The sequence below is a fragment of the Oncorhynchus kisutch genome, linkage group LG29 (assembly GCF_002021735.2).
Source record: "Oncorhynchus kisutch isolate 150728-3 linkage group LG29, Okis_V2, whole genome shotgun sequence".
Lineage (NCBI taxonomy): Eukaryota > Metazoa > Chordata > Actinopteri > Salmoniformes > Salmonidae > Oncorhynchus > Oncorhynchus kisutch.
The window spans coordinates 3223442-3248783 of NC_034202.2; the positions used below are offsets into that span (position 1 = coordinate 3223442).

The following is a 25342-nucleotide window of genomic DNA, read 5'->3' on the forward strand; positions in this document are numbered from 1 at the left end:
CTCCATCAGTACAGATACCAACACATCTTGACCACCAAGTCCATTTGATGTCACAAAGCTGTCCAGTACTTTAAAAATATCCTCTCCTGTTGTCCTGGTTTCCAGAAGAGGATGTCTTCCTTAATTGACCCTCCATAAAAATAATGGACAATACCAGGAGCTGTGCCAGGCCCGCCACGTCTGTTGACTCATCCAGCTGTAACGCATAGAATTCACTGGCTTGTATGCGAAGCAGTAATGGTTTCAAAACATGCCATGTCACTGATGCATCCGAGCTGACAAGGTAAAAATCTGTCAATCTGCCCCTGAACAAGGCAGTAACCCACTGTTCCTAGGCCAACATTGAAATTAAGAATTTGTTCTTAAACTGACTTGCCTAGTTAAATAAAGATAAAATAAATAAATTGTCTGTATAGTTTTTGGGGCCTTTTCCCTCTGCATTGTCCTAGCCATATCCGCAGCAGCAGGAAGAATGAAGTTCTCCACAATAGTATGGGGCTTGCCTGTCCTAGCCACTCAGTATCTCACGATATAAGACGCTTCTAGCCCCTTCTTATTAATGGTATCTGTTGCTTTAGTACATGAGCATGCATGAGTGAAGGTTTCATCAAGTTGTGAGATATATGTGCAAAAGTACTAACACACTGTGGCTGAGGAAAGGCACTACTCCCAATATAAGTGAACCCCAAATCAATGTAGTTCTCATCATATTTGCGCCTCTTCGATGGTCCAACATCCATGTCTGTTGTTCGGTGCTTTCCGGGCTGCAATCAGATTCACAACTGTCAGTGTACATGCTAGCTGGGCTAACAACAAATGTAGAATTACTGATGCTGGCATTGGATGTGCTCGTGGAAGCAGAACAACTTGTGCCGTCGACAGGTGAAGGTGTAGTACTGCTAGTAGTAGCAGTACTACTAGTAGTAGTACTGCTAGTAGTAGCAGTACTACCCGTAGAGCTGGTATTTGTCTCTATGGACGTGTGCCTTGCTTTTAAAAAAACATGTATCAATTTTCGAGCAAACCGAATGAGCAGCAGCTACGTTTGGCTACATACGGACCGTTAGTGGAATTCCTGCGAGAGAGTAACGGTTAATGTGATTGGATGTTCATTATTTGACGAAGCTACCTGTATTTGACATTGTGTTGTTATTTCGCTGAACACTAGATGGTTTCATTTTATTTTTGGCAGTGAACTGAGGCTACTCAGGCGAGAAAAACACCTCAGCCAAATGTATAGCCCCGTTGGAAAACATAAATGGACTGTTTGAAAATGTGAAGAAAAAAATAAAACATTTTAGATAAAAAAATAAAATAAATGTTAATCACATTTTTATTTGGCGTACCCCCGAGGGTGTTTGGGAATACCTGATATAGAGTATCAAGAAGGTATAATGTTGACACTAGATCAAGCCATAGTTAGTTCAATTGACCATGAATTGTTAGACTGAACCACTTTAGAAAAGGAAGACATATTTAGCATAGAGATTGGTACTTAGAATGAGGCTGGGGAGTTGTGAGAAGTTGTGAGGCTGGGGTGTTGTGAGCCTGGGGAGTTTGGGAATCGTCCCGTGCAGTCTGATTGGCTAGAAAATTAAAATAATGACAAATATGCAGTCAGTAATAAGACGTTATCATGACACAAGCTGGTCATTTTCAGTCTTAGAAAAGCTCATGTCAAAATTATGATTTTAAAGCACTGGAGTTTTGACTTTATGAAGGTTGTGAGAAAGAAATTAGATTCTAACCATTCTTATGATGAACCTCGGGAAGGAGAACTTTTCCATAGTTCCCTTATTACTGTAATCCTGAAAAATAGACACTATGGCTTATAAATCTTCTTACATTATTTAAATAATCTCAATTAAATTGTTCCACTAAATCACAAGTGGTCACAACTATTTACCACCAAACACTTCAAAATAACCATCCAAGATATAGCAATGATTTTGAACCCGAATTGAACTCTTAAGTGACAATTTGCAGTAAAGTGACAGTAATGCTATGGCCAACCACTTAGGCTGTCAACATCTCTAAACACAGTTTTTTTTAATGACGTAAAGATTGTGATGTAATGTGTAGCTCCCTTCAGTAACCACGAGCACAACCGTTCCTTGATTTTAACTGGCGGCTTTATTCTGTAGTTTTAGTCAGAATTGTCACCTTCCGTGAGAACTATAAAGTAAATGAAAAATACAGTTAAGCACACTCGTACAACCTTATTTTACGAGTGACTTATTAGCTTGGTATAACTCTGAAGTGCTTACATACATAACAGTTTAACCGGCGTTATAACGGGTTCAGATTAAACACATGAATAAAGGAAAAAATACCTCATTGGCTGCTTATTACAGAAGGGAGGAAATCAAACTTCACACTTATTATTCCTGGCATGAATTCACACTTCATCCTAACATACACTCTTCAACCTTTATGAACTACACCCGATGACATGAAAACTTAGCTAACGCAGCGCAGGATTGCCTTCCCTCCAAAAGTGTGTTGCTACAATAAGGATCCCCGTTACAATAGTATTAGCTACGTAGTTCCGCGTGTATTATCATTTCCCCCGCACAGCGGACAGGTAAACAATTCGAACAAAAGACAACGACATAACCTGTAAGTCTAACTGTCAGTTACATAATGTTATCATGACACACACCCACCCTGACAGACAACCAATCACCAGACCAGAGCGATATAAGCCTATTTTCATTTTGTTTTTTACAAAAACTATATTTTGTTATTTGTTTCATTAGTCCATTGCAAAATGCATCATACAGGTCAGGTCTGTGTTTTGAAAGTTAAACATCTTGAAAACTCGATTGCTGATGTGCAAAACATTTTGGGACTATATCAACAGTTGACTAATGAAACAAATACCAAAATATAGTTTTGGGGTGTAGTTTCCCTTTAACCAATTAACCCACTTCTATGCTTGAAATACAATATATCTCATCAAAATAATAAAAACCACACTGTAACAATGTGTATAACTGCACAGCTACTGTCAATGATACTGTACATATTGAATTTGTGTTTTCTGATAGTCCAAGATACAGTCTGGCTATGTCCTAAAATGGCACCCTATTCCCTACATTGTGTACTACTTTTGACCCGGGTCGATAGGGCTTTGGTCAAGAGTAGTGCACATTATAGGGAATAGTGTGCCATTTGGGATGCATCCTAGAACTATGTAAAAATCACTTCAGACCTCTTCCCCTACAGGCTATTTACTAGTGGGGTACCTGTAAAGAGTAGGCTATCTATGTGAATAGGCACTTAAAAAAAAAAACATCGACCATTCAGTCTACCAGGATATCTTTGTAGGCCTATCTTGTGTTTTGAGGTAGGCTAATAGCCTAAGCTTCTCACAAGTATATTCTTATAGTTTGTCCACACAATCAGTTTAGCCTCGATATTAAATCGTTTTTTCCAAGTGGAAATTAAGAAATGTCTATAGAAATTCTGGGAGAACTGCAATTAGAAAGAAACATGTATTCATTAGAAATAAATCGAGGCACCTAATAGCTATTAGGGCTCCTGAGTGGCACAGTGGTCTAAGGCAAGTGGTCTCAGTGCGAGGCGTCACTACAGACACCCTGGTTCGAATACAGGCTGTGTCACAACCGGCTGTGATGGGGAGTCCCGTAGGGCACAATTGGCCCAGCGTCGTTCGGGTTTGGCTGGTGTAGGCCGTCATTGTAAATAAGAATTTGTTCTTACCTGACTTGCCTAGTTAAATAAAGGTTAGTGTAGATTCACTCCAGTTGTCAATGGTAAGCTAAAAAAAATACTCTTCAGGATCCAGGCAGAGTTTTGAAAAACCTTTGCACCGTCTCTGCAGTTTTTTTATTTTTAATACTCATTATGACATCATTGTGAGGTCATATGGGGGACACCTGGTGCATTCAAAACAACTGGGAACTTGGAAACGTCAGTGCATTCAAGACAACTGTGAAAAAACAAGCCCTGACTTTCCTACCTGAAGAGGTCATGATTTGACCCCATATTTTTATTTTTTGTTTTGAATTGTTTTGAAAGCACAAACTTTGCCTGAATTTGGAATTTCAGTAGATACTGTTCTGTGTGCAGTCCAAACCCCCTTAGACATTTGAGTCTAAAATAGCCTACATGTAGAAAACGAACACTGGAACAACTGTTGAGTGGTTGTTAATCATCATTGTGCATCCCTCCACATAAACATGGCATTTGATGCAGCTTATGATTGTTTCTATGAAAATTATATTGGGCTCCTCCTGGTGGTCTCCTGTGTGTATTTTGTCCCTGCTATCTGGGATCCTTGGAACGTCGGTCTCCTGTGTGTATTTTGTCCCTGCTATCTGGGATCCTTGGAACGTCGGTCCGCCCCCCCCCCAATAACCAGTAGACCTAAGCAATATAACATGATTATAACAGCTGAATGGTGGCCAATTGAATGGCAACATTACAGAATAAACACATTTAAAGAGTTTCAAATGAGGACTCTTATTTTGACGTTTTTACAAACATTAGTTTTGCCCCAGGAAGTGCTTGGCCGTGTTCTCGCGTATTTACAAATATGAACGGGAACAGATTATTGTTTTGGAAGGCAGCTGACTAGCAACAAAAGCGTGCAGTTCTTCGACAATTGACCCGACATGACTGCTGCCAGACCGCTTGAGATGGAGCGGCCAAGGCACCGTCCGTTTCTGATCGGTGTTAGCGGAGGAACTGCCAGTGGCAAGGTAGGTAACGTTAACTAGCTACATAATAATAGCTATCTAGCTAGCTGTCTGGGTAGCTAGCTAGGTCGATTCAACAATCAGTAAAGTAGCTAGCTAACGTTAGCTAGTTTTCGTTTTTCCTATGAACTGAAAGCAAAACACTGAAAGCAGACACATCAGGATGTCACTTGACACCAAGCCATCTATTAAATTATTGTCTTGTTTTCTGTCAGACAATTTTGAAATGTGCCAGCTACTTCACTCTGCTATGGTTATGCCCCAACCTTATCAACAAACTGAAATTATGTTTCTTATTTTTAGTCAACAGTATGTGCAAAAATCATGGAGTTGCTGGGCCAGAATAAGGTGGACCATCGTCAGAGGCAAGTGGCCATCATCAGCCAAGACAGCTTCTACAAAGTCTTGACACCTGACCAGAAGGCCAGGGCACTCAAGGGCCAGTACAATTTTGACCACCCAGGTACTACAGGCCTGTATGGATATTGTAATAACATAAGTATAATTGATAGATTACATTCATTCAATTCATTCATGCATTTACATCAAGCAATGACAAATGTTCTTCTAACTATAGCTACAATGTGAAAACTGTAGGTTAACTTAAGTAATCATTATTATAAACATAAAATAAATGCATATCTGGGTGGAAAAAGTGAATAACGTTGAAATGTTTATTACAGATGCTTTCGACAACGAGTTGATGTACCAAACCCTGAAGCATATTGTGGAGGGGACAGTGGTGGAGGTGCCGACATATGACTTTGTCACGCATTCCAGGTGAGGTAAACACTCCATACGGAAACATATCATTTCAGTTGGAAATGCCCTTTTTGAATTCAGACAGACTGGGTCAAAGAGGCCCACCCTACACATTCCAGACCTCAGATTGTTGACTCTTGAACTAAGACATGACCTTTGACCTAAGATGTCTCTAACCCAGCTCATCTGCAAACACACCGAACTAAAATATAAATGCAACATGTAAAGTGTTGGTCCCATGTTTCATGAGCAGAAAAAAAAATGAATACGCACATCAAGCTTATTTTTCTAAAATGTTGTGCACAAATTGGTTTACATCCCTGTTAGTGAGCATTTATCCTTTGTCAAGATAAAGAATCCACTTGACAGGTGTGGCATATCAAGAAGCTGATTAATCAGCATGAACATTAGACAAGGGCACTCTAAAATGTGCAGTTTTGTCACACAACACAATGCCACAGATGTCTCAAGTTGAGGGAGCGTGCAATTGGCATGCTGACGGCAGGAATGTCCACCACAGCTGTTTTAATTTTTTACATTTAACCTTTATTTAACTAGGCAAGTCAGTTAAGAACAAATTCTTATTTACAATGACAGCCTACCAAAAGGCAAAAGACCTCCTGCGGGGACAGGGGCTGGGATTAAAAATAAATAAATAACATATAAATATAGGACAAAACACACATCACGACAAGAGAGACAACACAACATTACAGAGAGAGAGACCTAAGAGAGAGAAAGACCTAAGATGACAACATAGCAAGGCAACAACACATGAGAACAACAAGGCTTTACGGCAAAAGCACACCATGCGATTATCTGAGGACAGCGCCCCGCATATAAAACCATGAAAAACATATTTCCACCAGGCAGGTGTGACACAGCGATAATATAAATGCCCTACCTTTGATGATATTCTTCTGTTGGCACTCCAAAAGGTCCCAGTTACATCACAAATGGTCCTTTTGTTCGATAATGTCCTTCTTTATATCCATAAAAACTCAGTTTAGCTGGCACACTTCAGTCAATAATCCACCCAGTTTCCCTCCATCAAATTGCATACAAAATGAATCCCAAATGTTACTAATAAACTTTTCCAAACAATTCAAACAACGTTTATAATCAAACCTTAGGGAATAGTGTGCTAAACACTCAATTTTGAAATGCTATTTCACTCTGCTATGGCTATGCCCCAACCTTATCATCAAACTGAAATTTTGAGGGCCAGAACATTTACGTACCCTAATACGTAAATAAACAATAACATTTAAGATGGAGAATCGTTATTGTCTTTAACCTCTAGTGACACCCCATCCCGTGAACGGGACCGTTGTCATCATCTGATACTAATTAGCATAACGCAACGGACATAAATCTTCCTAGAAAATCTTCCTATTCATGAAAATCACAAGTGAAATATATTGGAACACAGCTTTGCCTTTTGTTAATCACCCTGTCATCTCAGATTTTCAAAATATGCTTTACAGCCAAAGCTAGACAAGCATTTGTGTAAGTTTATCGATAGCCTAGCATAGCATTATGCCTTGCTAGCAGCAGGCAACCTTGTTGAGGATCTTCGGATGTTTTCACTCACGAGACTCCCAGGTAGATAGCCAAAGTTCATTTTTCCCCGGAATATTATTTTTGTAGGCGAAATAGCTCCGTTTGTTCTTCACGTTTGGCTGAGAAATCGACTGGAAATTGCGGTCACGACAACGCCGAAAAATATTCCAAATTAGCTCCATAATATCGACAGAAACATGGCAAAAGTTGTTTATAATCAATCCTCAAGGTGTTTTTCAAATATCTATTCGATAATATATCAACCGGGACAATGTGTTTTTATCCTAAGCTGTCAATTATATGCATATTCTAGCATCTTGTCCTGACAAAATATCCCGTTTAATTTGGGAACGTTATTTTTCCAAAAATGAAAATACTGCCCCCTAGTACCAACAGGTTAACGGAGAAAAATACTGAAGAACGCGCTCTCATTCACGCGCTTGGAAACACTACAGCCAAAATGGGAGCCACCTAGAAAAACTTCAATTTCTGGCTCAGAGCTTCCTACTGCCTGAGGTGTTGTTGATGTAAATTGAGAAGAGCGTGGTGCTTAGGTTTGAGCCTTGGGGTACTCCCCAAGGCAGATCCCCTGACTTTATACTTCCTACCTTCTTTGAGGTAGTTCGCAAACCAGGCCAAAGACCCCTCAGAGACACCAATACTCCTTAGCCGGCCCACAAGAATGGAATGGTCTACTGTATCAAAAGCTTTGGCCAAGTCAATAAAAATAGCAACACAACATTGCTTAGAATCAAGGGCAATGATGACATCATTGAAGATCTTTAAGGTTTCAGTGACACATCCATACCTGAGCGGAAACCAGATTGCATGCCAGAGAGAATACTATAGACATCAAGAAAGCCAGTCAGTTGATTATTGACAAGTTTTTCCAACACTTTATAAACAGGGCAAAATAGAAATAGGCCTATAACAGTTAGGATCAACTTGATCTCCCCCTTTAAATAAAGGACGAACTGTGGCTGCCTTCCAAGCAATGGGAACCTCCCCAGAAAGGAGAGAGGTTAAAAAGATCGGAGATAGGCTTGGCGATGATAGGGGCTGCAACCTTAAAGAATAAAGGGTCTAAACCCTCTGACTCAGATGTTTTTTTGGGGTCAAGTTTCAGGAGCTCCTCTAGCACCTCAGACTCAGTGACTGCCTGCAGGGAGAAACTTTGTAGCGGGGCAAGGGAAAAATAGGGAGAAGCGTCGGGGATAGTCGCATTAGAAGGGGTGGGAGATGAGGAAATGTTGGGCGGGCAAGGAGGCATGGCTGAGTCAAATAGGAATCCTGTCTTAATGAAGTGGTGATTGAAGAGCTCAGCCATGTGCTTCTTGTCAGTAACAACCACATCATCAACTTTAAGGGACATGGGCAGCTGTGAGGAGGAGGGTTTATTCTCCGGGTCTTTAACCGTTTTCCAGAACTTCTTGGGGTTAGACCCACAGAGAGAGAACTGCTTCTTAAAGTAACTAACTTTGGCCTTCCAGATAGCCTGGGTGCACTTATTTCTCATTTGCTTGAACAAGAGCCAGTCAGCCTTAGTATACGTGTGCCAAGCCTTTCGCCAAATGTAATTGTTGAGGTGGAGTAACTATGCCTGGTTCGACCGTGACGGTCGAACCAGGGGCTGAACCTGTTTTTAATTCTAATTTTCTTGATGGGGGCGTGTTTAACAATATCACTGAAAATATCAATAAAGAATGTCCAAGCGTCTTCGACGAGCTGATTCTATACCATTTTACAGAGGCCAGTTCATGAAGGAAGGCTTGCTCATTAAAGTTTTTTAGCAAGCGTCTACGACAAATCAGGACAGGTCGTTTCCCTGAGCAGCCATTACGAACACAGGCTGTAAAACAGTGATCACTAAGGTCATCAAAGAAAACAACACACTGATACCTATCAGGATTATTTGTGAGGATAACAGCAAAAAGAGTAGCCTTTTCTTTGTGTTTGGAGTCATACCTTGTGGGATGGTGTGTACCTTGGGCAGGTGGTTTAAGCATGTCCCAGTTTAGTTTACCTAGCAGGACAAATTCAGACTTGGTGTAAGGGGCCAGAAAAGAGTTTAGGGCAGGTAGGGTACAGGCCGGTGCTGATAGAGGACAACAGCACCCAGCAGCAGTCAACAAAGAGCTATTTGCAAGTTTAATGCTTAAAACCAGCAAATCAAATTGTTTGGGGACAGACTAGGTGGAGACAACCGAGCACTGAAGGTGATCCTTGGTAAAGATTGCCACTCCCCCACCTTTGGAAGATCTGTCTTGCCGAAAAAGGTTATAACCAGAAAGATTAACATCAGTATTCAAAGCACTCCTCTTTAACCACGTCTCAGTAATGACCAACACATCTGGATTGGAGCTGTGAATACACACTTTTAATTGATCCATTTTAGGTAATAAGCTTCTAGTGTTAACGCGCAGAAAACCCAGGCTTTTACGAGAGCAGAAATCAGTGAAGCAGATATCAGAGCACAAGTCAGAATTGGGGCTAGCAACAGTAGATGGGCCAGGGTGTACATGCACATTTCCAGATATCATCAACAGTAATACAATACATCTGTTCCCAGAATTTTATGTTAATTTCTCTACCATAAGCTGCCTCCAACATTGTTTTAGAGAATTTGGTAGTATGTCCATCCGGCCTAACAAATGCAGACCACGTGTATGGCGTCGTGTGGGCGAGCAGTTTACTATTGTCAACGTTGTGAATAGAGTGCCCCATGGTGGGGGTGGGGTTATGCTATGGGCAGCCATAAGCTACGGACAACGAACACAATTGCATTTTTATCGACTGCAATTTGAATGCACAGAGATACCGTGACGAGATCCTGAGGCCCATTGTTGAGCCCACTGCCGCCATCACCTCATGTTTCAGTATGATAATGCATGGCCCCATGTTGCAAGGATCTGTACACAGTTCATGGAAACTGAAAATGTCCCAGTTCTTCCATTCTTCTTATACTCATCAGACACCAGTCACCCATTGAGCATGTTTGGGATGCTCTGGACCGATTACATGTTCCAGTTCCCACCAATATCCAATATCCATCACACTTCTTGAGGTGTATGGTGGTCACACCTACCTTTTAATTTAAGGTATCTGTGACCAATGGCTGAATATCTGTATTCCCAGTCATGCGAAATCCATATATTAGGGCCTAATAAATTTTTCAATTGACTGATTTCCATATTTGAACTGTAACTCTTTGAAATTTTTGCATGTTGCGTTTATATTTTTGTTCAGTAAACATACCAATCATGAAAGTTTGTCTGTGATTAGATTGTGTCTTTGTGTGTACTAAATGTGTTTAGTTTATGTGTTCCAGGCTGCAGGACAGGATAACAGTGTACCCGGCTGACGTGGTGCTGTTTGAAGGGATCCTGGTTTTCTACTCTCAGGAAGTGAGGGATATGTTTCACATGAAGCTCTTTGTAGACACAGACTCTGATGTCAGACTGTCTCGCAGAGGTACTACTGGCACACAAATTAAGAGGATGTACCATCTATAGATTGTCATATGCACTTCCATACCCATACTTCACTCTAGCATCTTGGATATACATATTTGTCACGTCTTGGTCCTGATCTGCTTGTTGTGGACTGCAGTTCTGCGGGATATGAAGAGAGGCAGAGACCTGGAGCAGATCCTCACCCAGTACACCACGTTCGTTAAGCCAGCCTTCGAGGAGTTCTGCTTGCCTGTAAATGTCCAGCGCTGCCACACTTACAATTCACAAACAGATACTGGACACTAATACATTATTAATAGGCGCAATTATGGACACAATATGACACACAACACATATTCAGTCAGCTGATTTACGTCAGTGAGACATTTAAATGTGACCCAATTACAAGTGTGCGCAAAGCTGTCAAGGCAAAGGACGGCTACTTTGAAGACTCTAAAATACATCATATATTTGGATTTGTTTAACAAGTTTTTTGGTTACCACATGATTGATTCCATAGTTTTAATGTCTTCACTATTATTCTACAATGTAGAAAATAGTAAAAAATAAAGGTAAACCCTTGAATGAGTAGGTGTGTCCAAACTTTTGACTGGTACTGTATATTCTGCTCAAAATCCAGTCTTTTCAGAGCATTAGCTACCAAAATGAGATTGATAATGGTTATTTTTTTCCAGACCAAGAAATATGCAGATGTCATTATTCCTCGAGGAGTTGACAACATGGGTAATAATAACGCTCATGAATCATGAAGAATCTCCATCCCTCTCTTCTTTCCCTTCCCTCTCATATTAATCTGCCTTTCTCTCCACAGTGGCCATCAACCTCATTGTGCAGCACATCCAGGACATCTTGAATGGGGACCTCTGTAAGTGGCACCGTGGAGGAGCGGTCAACGGGCACAGCCGGGGCTTCAAGCGGGCCGCCTCGGAGCAGGGGGACCTGGCCAACTTCCCCCCAGGGAAGAGGGTCCTACTAGAGCCCAGCAGTCGCCCCCACTGAGACAAAAATCAGTGTTTACTGTCTGTCAGTCTGTCTACTATATATGTGTGTGTGTGTTTTGTAGTATGTATTTAGAATTGAGGGTTGATGCTTTTACTGACTAGGTTTGAGATGGGAGAGAGCTGGGGGGGGGGGGGGGAAACTAGCTCCTGTAACTCACCTGCAGACTGCAGAGCATCCAATCAGATAGGGAAGCCCTGATAATACATCCAAGATAATTCATTAATATATCACTGATATAGATATCATGAGCAGGTATGACAACTCTTAATTTTTTTTAAATTACTCCGTCTTCCATGTGTATATTTTTAGCCTGCAGTGGTTTGACTACTTCCGGCTGACATAGGAGTGAGATGGTTTTTTAAATGTCCGTTTTGATTTTGGCTTTGTTTGCTGCTTAAAATGTGTTATATTGTATCTGAACATGTGGAGATCAGATGAGTACAATATTTATCACCTTCTAATGTGTAGGCTGTTCGGATTGTGAAATATTTGCTGGCTGATCCCTTGATGCCATGGTAAATTCATGCCTTGTGAGTTTATTTTTTAAAGCATTTTCCTAATGACCATGATATTTAAGAAATAAAATATGTTCACTATCAGAGGCTTGTGGTTATTTCTTACCCCAATGTGTTTCTTACCCCAATGTGTTTCTTACCCCAATGTGTTTCTTACCCCAATGTGTTTCTTACCCCAATGTGTTTCTTACCCTAATGTGCGAGCACAACAAGCCTCCCATTGACATCAATGCATGATAATGTAAAGGTTACGAGTGCAGATGGGATTTGGCCCATAACGAGGAAGTAGCATAGTATGACAAACCTCTTCCATTCAGCAGACGGTGATGTACAGAAACAGAGCAGTTTTATTGGAGTTGGAAAGCACAGTGTGATGAGTTGGATGACACCATTATTCCAAAGGAATAATGAATAACTACAGCACACAATGGACTGATGAACCCAGACCCCCCCCCCCCCTCCCTTTACTGGGACACAGGCCTGGTTGCCTGACAGTTCTCTTACTCAAACATGATGATTGAATATGTCCGACATAGATCACAGCATCTTTAGTACTTCTCTTTTTTTGCTTTGCTTTTTTGAGTGCACATTGGTATGGCACTTCTCTTAATAGACAATCCTTTTTAAGAACAAAAGGAGCACTGTATATAATAAATCATAACCATATATGATTCATAATATTAATAATAATACACTCTTGTTACAAGTCTAGTCCCTTTGTGGTCCTCCACCTCGCCTAACCCCTCAAATGACCATTTCCAAAACCACATTCCTGCCCAGTCAAGTCTGCATTGTGACAGAGTTCATGGCAGAATATAGTCCGGAATAGTGAGGATTCCAAGGATACAAGGAAGTTAAGTCAGGAGAGGGAGCAGTCGGGACCCAGGATGGCCTACACTCTGTAGGGTGAGGGAGGGAATATCTGGGGATCTAGAGGAGCTTTCACCTCACACACTCGCTGACACATTTATACATTCAAATGGGAGAGGACAGGGAGCAGTCTCTTCTGTTGTTCGACATCTCCACCTCCTCTCCTTATATGAAGTTCTCCTCTGCTCCTTGGCACCAGTCTTTCTCCTACCGTTGGTTAGGAATTTGTCTCCTGCCAACTGCAGTTCTGGGTGGAGAGAATCCAATGTAACCCCAATCATAATCTCCCCATAATCTCCCAGTGTATCAGAGCAGCACAGAGTCACTGTAAACCATGGCAGTCTTTTCCCCCCTACTAGCCTACTGTATATCCTCTGGTCTGGTCCAGCCCTAGTCATTCTCTCTTCCCCTGTTAGTGAGGTCCAGTTGATTGTGTCCATCCATCTATCCTTTCTGTAGCACAGTGGAGGTCCCTCGGCGAGCCCTGGCTGTGGTCTCGGGGGCCACACCGCACCGCTAACCTCCCCCTTCCTAAGTCTTCTCCTCGCGCTCCGTCCGCCGCCGGGTGATGTTGCGAGGCTTGATCTTCAGTGAGAGTTCCCACAACGCCTCCTCGGCCAGATGGTCGCTGAAGTCGTTGAAGAAGCAGACTATGTCGTCGTTGCGCTTCAGCTCGTAATGCCTGGGGTGGGTGGGAAAGACAGAACGAGTCGATCAAATAGATGCCTATGTCTTTCCATGACAGACTGACCAGGTGAAAGCTATGATCCCATATTAATGTCACTTGTTAAATCCACATCAGTCGGTGTAGATGAAGGGGAGGTGAAAGGTTAAAGAAGGATTTTTAAGCCTTGAGACATGGATTGAGTATGTGTGCTATTCAGGTGTGTGCCATATATGTGTGCCATTCCTACGCTGCTGGTATTTTGAAGCTCAACAGTTTCCCGTGTATCAAGAATGGTCCACCACCCAAAGGACATCCAGCCAACTTGACAAAACTGTGGGAAGCATTAGAGTCAACATGGGCCGGCATCCCTGTGGAACACTTTTGACACCTTGTCGAGTCCATGCCCCGACGAATTGAGGCTGTTGTGAGGGCAAAAGGGAGGGGGGGGGGGGGTGCAACTCAATAGTGTACATGGTCAACCTTCTGTTGTATGGGGGTTAACATGGAGGTTGTAATGTACACTGTGGATCACTGCTTACCTCGTGGGATAATTATTGTAGTCTTATTGAATTACATTAAATATAACATATTCATCTATCATAATGTGAGGTTACCACACTCTCAATCTGTTTGGAGTTTTGTGGATGCTTTTCTCATGGGACAATAGTTCTACTCACACTTGTCCCCTCATATCAATGGGTCTCAATGGGACTTAAATAAAGATTAAATAACATAAATACTCACACTTGCTGGAAGCGCCTCATACTGTCCAGGATGTTGAACTGCTGCCAGCGCTTGGAGAAGTTGACCTTCCCGTCGATGAGGTCCGGGTTCCCCAGGTGGACGAAGGTCAGGTCCTGCAGGATCAAACCACTGGAAAAGGAGAGAAGAAGAGAAATAGAAGAGAGATAAATATAGACAAACAGTCCTAGGAAGAACAGGCAAAACACACAAACACTTTCATTGAACATTACCTAGCTCAGTTGTACATGAAACACAGACTTACAGGTATGGGATGCACGGAGGCTCCACGTCGGCCAGAGCCGCCCGGTACGCTCTGAAAGACGACGAGCTGTCAATCAACGTACAGTATTCCTCCAATCCCTGTGAGAGAACAAGTGTGTTACAATGTGTTATACCCATAGCACACCACGATACCTGAGTATATTAAAGTGAGACTCCATAGAAAGAATTGAAACACGCGTATGAATATCTAGATCTCTCTATGTCAGACTTGATCCACTACTGTCTGACTCACCTCTGAGGTCTGTTTCTGCCACTCCAGCCTGCGGATGGGGGCCGAGTCCAGGGCAGACAGTATTGCCAAGTACGAGTTGAAATTGTTCAACTTCCGTAAGTGCTACATGGGAAAAAGAAAAACAGGACAAGAACAGTTGTCCAGAGAGTTAATCATCAACTAAATATACTAGTTAATAGGAAGAGCTGTGGTTGTATAAATGCAGAGATTGGTTACCTTCATGATCTTGATGAACTTGAGGAGCAGCTTCTCTCGGTCCTGGCCTTTCTCCTGCTGAATGATTAGAGAGCGCACCCTAGAGGACAAACAAAGTGTTGCGTGTGAGGCTGAAAATCTGGCTGAAAATACTTGGTATCAGTTACAGAACCCATTGCCCTTAATGGTTGTGAGGTCTGGGGTCTGCTCACCAACCAAGAATTCACAAAATGGGACAAATACCAAATTGAGACTCTGCATGCAGAATTCTGCAAAACATTGTGTACAACGCAAAACACCAAATAATGCATGCAGAGCAGAATTAGGCCGATACCCGTTAATTATCCAAATCCAGAAAATAACTGTCCTATTCAACAACCACCTAAAAGGAAGCGATTCCCAAACCTTCCATAACAAAGCCATCACCTACAGAAGAGTCCCCTTAGCAAGCTGGTCCTGGGTCTCTGATCACAAACACATACAGACCCCACAGAGCCACAGGACAGCAACAGCAACACAATTAGACCCAACCAAATCATGCCAAAACAAAAGATAATTACTTGAAAGATTGGAAAGAATTGACCAAAAAACAGAGACAACTGGAATGCTATTTGGCCCTTAACAGAGAGTACACAGTGGCAGAATACCTGACCAACTGTGACTGACCCAAAATTAATGAAAGCTTTGACTATGTAAAGACTCAGTGAGCATAGCCTTGCTATTGAGAAAGGCCGCCGTAGGCAGACCTGGCTCTCAAGAGAATACAGTTTATGTGCACACTGCCCACAAAATGAGGTGGAAACTGAGTTGCACTTCCTAACCTCTTGCCAAATGTATGACCATATTAGAGACATATATTTCCCTCAGATTACACAGACCTCCAAAGAATTTGAAAACAAATCAAATTTTGATAAACTCCCATATCTGTAGGGTGAAATACCACAGTGTGCCATCACAGCAGCAAGATTTGTGACCTGTTGCCACAAGAAAAGGGCAACCAGTGAAGAACAAACACCATTGTAAATACCTATATTTCTGTTTATTTATTTTCCCTTTTGTACTTTAACTATTTGCACATCGTTACAACACTGCATATAGACATATGCCATTTGAAATGTCTCTTATCCTTTGAAACCTTTGTGAGTAACGTTTACTGTTCATTTTTTATTGTTTATTTCAGTTATGTTTATTATCTATTTCACTTGCTTTGGCAATGTAAACATACAGCACAGGTCAAAAGTTTGGACACACCTCATTTTTCTTTATTCTCATTTAAAAAATATATATTTTCTACAGTGTAGAATAATAGTGAAGACATCAAAACTATGCAATAACACATATGGAATCATGAAGGAGTTCCCATATATCTGCAGCTCAACTCATCCCAACCCATCTCAATTGGGTTGAGGTCAGGTGATTGTGGATACCATGCCATCTGATGCAGCACTCCATCACTCTCCTTCTTGGTCAAATAGCCCTTACACAGCCTGGAGGTGTGTTGGGTCATTGTCCTGTGGAAAACAAATTATAGTCCCACTAAGCCCAAACCAGACGGGATGGCCTATGGCTGCAGAATGCTGTGGTAGCCATGCTGGTTAAGTGTGCCTTGAATTCTAAACCAATAACTGACAGTGTCACCAGCAAAGCACCATCAAACCACCTCCATGCTTCACGGTGGGAACCACACACATCATCTGTTCACCTACTCTGCGTCTCACAAAGACGTGGCGGCTGGAACCAAAAATCTTAAATTTGGACTCATCAGACCAAAGGACAGATTTCCACCAGTCTAATGTCCATTGCTCATGTTTCTTGGCCCAAGCAAGTCTCTTCTAATTATTGGTGTCCTTTAGTGGTGGCTTCTTTGCAGTAATTTAACCATGAAGGCCTGATTCACACAGTCTCCTCTGAACAGTTGATGTTGAGATGTGTCTGTTACTTGAACTCAGTGAAGCATTTATTTGGGCTGCAATCTAAGGTGCACTTAACTAATGCACCTATCCTCTGCAGCAGAGGTACCTCTGGGTCTTCCTTTCCTCATGAGAGCTAGTTTCATCATAGTGCTTGGTGGTTTTTGCGACTGCACCAGAAGAAAAGTAACGTTTTTTTTAATTTTCCGGATTGACTGACCTTCATGTCTTAAAGTAATGATGGACTGTCATTTCTCTTTGCTTATTTGAGCTGTTCTTGTCATAATATGGACTTGGTCTTTTACCAAATAGGGCTATCTTCTGTGTTCAACCCCTACCTTGTCATAACACAACTGATTGTCTCAAACGCATTAAGAAGTAAATAAATTCCATGAATTAACTTAAGCCAAGTTAATTGAAATGTGCATTCCAGGTGACTACCTCATGAAGCTAGTTGAGAGAATGATTTATATTTTGAACACTTTTTTGGTTACTACATGATTCCATACGTGTTATTTCATTGTGTTGATGTCTTCACTATTGTTCTACAATGTAGACAATACTAAAAATAAAGAAAAACCCTAGAAGAGTAGGTGTGTCCAAACCTTTGACTGGTACTATATGTTTCCCATGCGAATAAAGCCCTTTGAATTGAACTGAAAGCGAGATGGTGTGTGTGTGAGAAAGTGAAAATGTGCCATTGTGAGATGTTGACTGGTCATTACAAAGCTAGGTGATTTATATGGTAATGCATAGACAGGCTGTATGTATAGGCTCAGGTCCAGCTCTCACCAGTAGCTCATGTTGTTAAAGTGCTCTGTGAACTGAGTCAGATTTGGACTCTTCTCCTCATTCTGCTCCTTGGCCCAAAGCAACACCTCAGGAATCTATCAAAATAGAAAAAATAAGGAGAGAGGAGAGATTGAGTTAAATCAATTTCTCTGCAGCGAAGGTGAAGAAAAGCAGAGATAGTTAGGGGATCTCTGGTACCTCAATTTTGTAGAACAGTTCTGCATCCAGTAGTGTGAGCTGATCGGCAATCTCATGGCTGCGGAAGTCATGCAGCGTTCCGGGCCTGGAGTAACACACACAAGTTATGTCCTTCTATTCCCGTGGGGACCTAAAATCAATTTCCATTCAAAATCCTTTTTTCCCTAACCTCTTACCCTAATTCTAACCTTAAACACTAAGCTTAGAATAGACAATAAATACAAAAAAACATGGATAACCCTTCAAATGAGTGAATTCGGCTATTTCAGCCACACCCGTTGCTGACAGGTGTATAAAATCGAGCACACCGCCATGCAATCTCCATAGACAAACATTGGCAGCAGAATGGCCTTACTGAAGAGCTCAATGACTTTCAACGTGGCACCGTCATAGGATGCCACCTTTCAAACAAGTCAGTTCGTCAAATTTCTGCCCTGCTCAACTGTAAATGCTGTTATTGAGAAGTGGAAACGTCTAGGAGCAACAACGGCTCAGGCGACAAAACAGGACTGCCGGGTGCTGAAGCGTGTAAAAATGGTTTTTCCTCGGTTGCAACACTGACTACCGAGTTCCAAACTGCCTCTGGAAGCAATGTCAGCACAATAACTGTATGTAGGGAGCTTCACAAAATGGGTTTCCATGACTGGGTAGACGCACACAAGCCTAAGATCACAATGTGCAATGCCAAGTGTCGACCGGAGTGGAGCAAAGCTAAGGCTCCTTAGTTCCAGTGAAGGGAAATCTTAACAATACACCATACAATGACATTCTAGACCATTCTGTGCTTCCAATTTTGTGGCAAATAATTGGAAGAAGAGAACATTCCGGACACCTTTGGGATAAATTAGAACGCCAGGCCTAATTGCCCAACATCAGGACACGACCTCACTAATGCTCTTGTGGCTGAATGGAAGCAAGTCCCTGCAGCAATGTTCCAACATCTAGTGGAAAGCCTTCCCAGAAGAGTGGAGGCTGTTATAGCAGCAAAGGGGGGACCAACTCCATATTAATGCCCATGATTTTGCAATGAGATGTTCGACAAGCAGGTGTCCACACATATTCTTAGTCATGTAGTATAGCTCTCGTCCTCAATGAGACGTGGGAAATGTCCCCCACGAGGGAGAATGTTCCTTGATTTCCTGTCCTTGTGGATAGCATAACCAACCCACCCACCCACACAAATGCTTCATGACAGAGAAAGCAAACAAATCAATAGCACAAGCAAATGCAAGAAGAGGTTGCTCTAGCACCCTCCCATACTCTGACCCTTGACCCCGTGTTGACCCCTACCTGGCGGACACGCCCCGGGCGGCCAGCGGCTTGAGAGAGTTGGTGCAGCGTAGCAGCTTCTTCTGCTCCACCTGGACAACAATACGTTTAGAATGCCATTGTATTTGACCTGCAGTAGATAGTACGGTGCCTTTCATGTCCAAAGTAATGTGAAACAGAAAACAGACCTTGTCCAGGATGTTCTTGCGGAGCACGCGGGCCAGGCTCAGCTCGCCGTTACACACCAGCCTGAACACCAGGTCCATCAGCTGCTTCAGGATGTCCTCCGTCAACTCCACCAGACTGGGAGGGAAGAACGAGAGGGAGGAAAAGAGCAGGGGACAAGTGAGGCAACGCCTCCACATCTGGCCATCACCATCTATCACTGTAATATATATGTGTGTTTAATAACGTGCCAACTAATCCTTTAAGTCCAACTTGAGAATAAATAAATCATTCCTTCAAAATCTCTTCAATCTGGCTACAGGCCAGAAAAACAGTTGGAGACCCTTGTTGGAGTAAAAAGCCATTTGTGTGGCTCTATGGAGAGAGTGGGTCATCCATACTCACCACAGCTCATCCACCACTCGAACCAGCACAAAGAACGTGTTCTTGCTGACCCGCTTCTTAAATGTGTCTGGACTGTGACAGAACCTGGTATATGTGCTTGGTGGTGAAGGAGAATACGCATTCTCAACTCTTTCTCCTCATAGTAAATGCACACATTTTCCACTGTCTTCCCAACACACACAGTATCTAGCCATCGAGACACTGGAGGCGACCAACACGTCCGGTGAGCTTCAAAAGGATATCTGTAGTGCAGCTTCTTAATGAGGTCCTCTGGGCTAATGAATGTCCTGTATGTGGTCAGGAAGGCTTCACAGTACAACACCAGATCTGTCGGAGAGCAGAGGAGAACACCACCCCTTTAAGTCTGAGGTCGAGAACTAATGATGGATCCTATGAACTTTAGAAAGCATGGAGAGGGGACATGAATAGATAGGTAATAGGTCATCTCCATTCTGACAGAACAATCTGGAAAACGGGAATGTTCTATCTATTGCGAGATATATCTATTCTATAACTGTTCACATGTCATAGTGAAAAGGGAGAATATACTGACATCACAATATACTGACATACAATTTAACAGACAGAAAGTGTAATCGGATCCCGTCCAGTATGAAAACACCCACACACATACACAGCCTGTGCCACTGACCCAGAACCACACATTCTAATGGGGGCTGCTGTCAAACTGTGATAAACGCGACCTACCTTTGCGTTCCGTCTCTGTGGCGTGGACTAACAGAATATCCCCTGATCCAGCACGCACGTCAGGACCATCATCATTCTGAGAGAGAGAATGAGAAAGACAGATGGAGGGAGAGATGAATAGATGGAGAAAAAGAGCACGGGGGGCATAGAGGGATAGAGAGAGGGGGGGTGGGGTAGAGAGAGAGAGAGAGGGTTAGGTAGAGAATTGATGAGGATTAGGGCAAAAATGCAGTCTAGCCCAAAATGCAGCTCTCTCCTCTCTGTCCATGCTCACCCTCCCTCCCTTCCAGCCCTGCACCAGCTCCACTGATGAGTGAGAGGGGGAGAGAGAGAGAGAGAGAGAGGGCTGGCTGGCATACGCAGGACACAGGCTGATCACACAAGCTGACAGATCCCCAACAAAAATACCCTTGTTTACCGCTACAGCTGTCCTTTGTTGTTTAATCAGACCTCCCTTCTCTTATCCCCTTTCCTCCCTCCCTCCCTTTTCTCTCTCCTTCCCGCCCTCCCACCCTTTCCTCCCTCCCACCCACCCTCCCAACCTTTCCTCCCTCTCCTACCCTTTCCTCCCTCCCTCCCTCCCACCCTTTCCTCCCTCCCAACCTTTCCTCCCTCCCAACCTTTCCTCCCACCCTTTCCCCCCTCCCACCCTTTCCTCCCACCCACCCTTTCCTCCCACCCTTTCCTCCCACCCTTTCCTCCCTCCCAACCTTTCCTCCCACCCTTTCCCCCCTCCCACCCTTTCCTCCCACCCACCCTTTCCTCCCACCCACCCTTTCCTCCCTCCCACCCACCCTCCCAACCTTTCCTCCCTCTCCTACCCTTTCCTCCCTCCCTCCCTCCCACCCTTTCCTCCCTCCCAACCTTTCCTCCCACCCTTTCCTCCCACCCTTTCCTCCCTCCCTTTCCTCCCTCCCAACCTTTCCTCCCACCCTTTCCCCCCTCCCACCCTTTCCTCCCACCCACACTTTCCTCGCACCCTCCCAACCTTTCCTCCCTCCCTCCCTAACTCCCACCCTTTCCTCCCTCCCTCCCTTTCCTCCCTTTTCTCTCTCCTTCCCTCTTGCTACATCTGACCTTGCAGAGTGGGGACCACCATTTCACACACACACACACACACACACACACACAGACTCTCCTGCCTGTCAGACTGCACCAAACAGAAAAAAGGAAAATGCATTTAAATGGAGAAACGTGCCCTGCAGTTCCTGATAATTTCCTCTAGAGGTCAGTAGTGAGAGTTTTCTTATTTGTAGTCTTTTGTTTCAGCGTCTCACTAACATTATGTATCATGAATACATAATACATGAAAGACTACCACATACCACGCATTCTTAAAAGGCTTAAAACGGATGACGAACTAGTTTTGAATAAAAGTGTCCGCTAAATGGACTATATTATATTGTTATTATGAATAGAATCCCATTGAAAGAAAGCGCAGTAGCCAAAGACTACCACATACTTTTCTCTATACAATGCTTAGCCAATAGACATTGGTGGTAATACTGTTAGTGCCGTAGTGAATGAGGGATATGTTACCTCTTGTTTTAGTGTAATCCTGGACATGATCTCTTTGTGGTCAATGAGAGAGAGCTCATCCACTTCCTCGTCACAAGGCGCAGAGTCTGTTGACTTCTGCCTCCTAGACAGATAGACAGAGACAGACAGACGCACCATTAGATCAGTGTACCTATATACATAGAAATAGAATGATTACCTATAATAGAATAGTCACCCATGAAAAATGTTCCATTCAAATTGATGAATGGACTTTGTCTCTTCTAATAATTCTCTCTATGCTTACATATAGAATTGGTCATTAATCAGTATCCATTTAATTCAATTGGCGGTTAATCTTCTAGGATTACTGGATCAAGTGATGACGTAACGGCTGAACGGGGAGAGTGTTTATGTAACCCTAGTGGCCACTCAATCCCTTACCTGTCCTTGTCCAAAGCCTCCTTGCTATTGGAGGAGGGCATCTGTGGAGAGGAGTCTTCAAGGACGTCGTCAGCAGAGTTGGGCTCCTGTTGGGGAAGAGTAAGCTCTGTCAAGGTAGGATGAGGAGCAGGACACATGGAACACCAACACATCATGTACACAAATGCAGTCTTCATAAAGTAACTGTTGGCACAGCTAGAATGGAACAGGTAGAAGATATTAACCACTGATACAGGATCAGATCTTTGATCATCCCCCTAATGGTTACTGTTAGGGTTGTGGATCGAATGATTTGATCCTAGATCTGTGGTGAGGACAAACTCAGCAAAAAAGGAAACGTCCTCTCGCTGCATTTATTTTCAGCAAACTCAACAAGTGTAAATATTTGTATAAACATAACAAGATTCAACAACTGAGACATAAACTGAACAAGTTCCACAGACGTGACTAACAGAAATGCAATAATGTGTCCCTGAACAAAGGGGGGGGGGGGGTCAAAATCAAAAGTAACAGTCAGTATCTGGTGTGGCCACCAGCTGCATTAAGTGCTACAGTGCATCTTCTCATGGACTGCACCAGATTTGCCAGTTCTTGCTGTGAGATGTTACCCCACTCTTCCACCAAGGCACCGGCATGTTCCCGGACATTTCTGGGGGGAATGGCCCTAGTCCTCACCCTCTTATCCAACAGGTCCCGGATGTGCTCAATGGGATTGAGATCCGGGCTCTTCGCTGGCCATGGCAGAACACTGACATTCCTGTCCTGCAGGAAATCACGTACAGAACGAGCAGTATGGCTGTTGGCATTGTCATGCTGGAGGGTCATGTCAGGATGAGCCTGCAGGAAGGGTGAGAGAGGAGGATGTCTTCCCTGTAATGCACAGCGTTGAGATTGCCTGCAATTACAACAAGCTCAGTCCGATGATACTGTGACACACCGCCCCAGACCATGACGGACCCTCCACCTACAAATCGATCCCGCTCCAGAGTACAGGCCTCGGTGTAACGCTCATTCCTTCGACGATAAATGCGAATCTGACCATCACCCCTGGTGAGACAAAACCGCGACTCGTCAGTGAAGAGCACTTTTTGCCAGTCGTGTCTGGTCCAGCAACGGTGGGTTTGTACCCATAGGCAACATTGTTGCCAGTGATGTCTGGTGAGGACCTGACTTACAACAGGCCTACAAGCCCTCAGACCAGCCTCTCTCAGCCTATTGCTGACAGTCTGAGCAGTGATGGAGGGATTGTGTGTTTCTGGTGTAACTCGGGCAGTTGTTGTTGCCATTCTGTACCTGTCCCGCAGGTGTGATGTTTGGATGTACCAATCCGGTGCAGGTGTTGTTACATGTGGTCTGCCACTGCGAGGACGATCTGCTGTCCGTCCTGTCTCCCTGTAGCGCTATCTTAGCCACCTCACAGTACGGACATTGCAATTTATTGCCCTGGCCACATCTGCAGACCTCATGCCTCCTTGCAGCATGCCTAAGGCACGTTCACGCAGATGAGCAGGGACCCTGGGCACATTTCTTTTGCCGTTTTTCGGAGTCAGTAGAAAGGCCTCTTTAGTGTCCTAAGTTTTCATAACTGTGACCTTAATTGCCTACCGTCTGTAAGCTGTTAGTGTCTTAACGACTGTTCCACAGGTGCATGTTCATTCATTGTTAATGGTTCATTGAACAAGCAGTGTTTAAACCCTTTACATTGAAGATCTGTGAAGGTATTTGGATTTTACGAATTATCTTTGAAAGACAGGATCCTGAAAAAGGGCAGTTTCTTTTACTGCTGAGTTTATGATCTAGGTTGAGTGTTACTTACTCTGAGGCAGAGTGGCAGCTCCCCGTTGGCCTGGCTGGATGAGTACAGGTTGACATACTCACCCTCGCCACCCTCGTCCACACTCTACGTGAAGAGAAGAGGGACGACCATGGAATTAAACAAATTTTTATCTCTATGGGGACAGCAAGCTCAGAGGTAAGATGAGGCATGGAGAAGCACTTCCACTCAACTACATTGTGTTGTATGGATTCTACTGGACGTAACTGTCAATAATTGGCCACCAGGTGGCACTGGGGATTAGTGTTTAGTCTGTACAGTATTTCAGTAAAATTTGTGTCTGTTACACATGATAGTGAATAGGAGAATAGAGTCACAAGGTAGGGTAATAAAATAGCCGAAATAAAAGGTTTGGGAGTTGGATTTGTCTGTCTGTCTGTCTGTCTGTCTGTCTGTCTGTCTGTCTGTCTGTCTGTCTGTCTGTCTGTCTGTCTGTCTGTCTGTCTGTCTGTCTGTCTGTCTGTCTGTCTGTCTGTCTGCCTGTCTGCCTGTCTGCCTGTCTGCCTGTCTGCCTGCCTGCCTGCCTGTCTGTCTGCCTGTCTGTCTGTCTGTCTGCCTGTCTGTCTGCCTGTCTGTCTGCCTGTCTGCCTGTCTGTCTGTCTGCCTGTCTGTCTGCCTGTCTGTCTGCCTGTCTGTCTGCAAGCTCACCACTGCCGAGGTGTGGAGGAGAGAGTCAGTGAGACGAGAAGTGGTCTCAGAGGAAGGAAGACAGACGGCCACAGAGCCCAATAGGTCGGCCAGGGAACAGTCGGGCCCATCCCCGCTGCCAGCCAATAGGGTGGCATTGGCCAAGGCGACCTGGTCCGAGCTCTGCGATTGGTGGAGAGTAGGAAGGGAAACCAGGAAGAAGGAGAAAAGAACAAGGTAAAGACAGCAGATAGGATCAGGTCAAAGCTGAAAAGGAAGTGAAGTTGAAAGTCTCCAGCACCTCCTAAGCTCCTACTAACTTGGACTAATGTAATTCAACATACTATAACAATAAATGGAATGATATCAACCTTTCTATGCCTTTCACATAGCCAAAAACACACCTGAACATACAACACACCTGTGTTCGTGTTTGTCTGAGAATGTGTGTGTAAAACGTTGGG

At 43.5% G+C, this 25342-nt stretch overlaps 2 protein-coding genes across 4 annotated transcripts in view; one reads left to right on the forward strand and one right to left on the reverse strand.

Moving 5' to 3' along the window:
• The first annotated feature begins 4503 nt into the window (after positions 1-4503).
• LOC109874378 (uridine-cytidine kinase 1) lies at positions 4504-12123 on the forward strand. The gene is made up of 7 exons (XM_020466261.2): positions 4504-4727; positions 5028-5187; positions 5408-5504; positions 10378-10520; positions 10659-10753; positions 11197-11245; positions 11334-12123. The coding sequence occupies exons 1-7, from the start codon at positions 4641-4643 to the stop codon at positions 11519-11521; spliced, it is 819 nt and encodes a 272-aa protein (XP_020321850.1). The 5' UTR covers positions 4504-4640; the 3' UTR covers positions 11522-12123.
• A 245-nt stretch (positions 12124-12368) lies between these two features.
• LOC109874014 (rap guanine nucleotide exchange factor 1) overlaps positions 12369-25342 on the reverse strand; it is a 97149-nt gene continuing 84175 nt past the window's right edge. For 2 of the 3 annotated variants that reach the window (XM_031808946.1, XM_031808948.1), the window contains 16 exons: positions 24900-25061; positions 24234-24317; positions 22418-22503; positions 22016-22118; positions 20477-20552; positions 20011-20095; positions 19769-19861; positions 19387-19501; positions 19220-19290; positions 17930-18014; positions 17732-17826; positions 15051-15129; positions 14835-14936; positions 14583-14680; positions 14321-14449; positions 12369-13591 (listed from right to left, as the gene is read on the reverse strand). In XM_031808946.1, the coding sequence (XP_031664806.1) occupies positions 13441-13591; positions 14321-14449; positions 14583-14680; positions 14835-14936; positions 15051-15129; positions 17732-17826; positions 17930-18014; positions 19220-19290; positions 19387-19501; positions 19769-19861; positions 20011-20095; positions 20477-20552; positions 22016-22118; positions 22418-22503; positions 24234-24317; positions 24900-25061 (1614 nt within the window). In that variant the 3' untranslated portion in view covers positions 12369-13440. The remainder of the gene's footprint in view (positions 13592-14320; positions 14450-14582; positions 14681-14834; positions 14937-15050; positions 15130-17731; positions 17827-17929; positions 18015-19219; positions 19291-19386; positions 19502-19768; positions 19862-20010; positions 20096-20476; positions 20553-22015; positions 22119-22417; positions 22504-24233; positions 24318-24899; positions 25062-25342) is intronic. The other variant, XM_031808949.1, reaches the window with a different exon arrangement.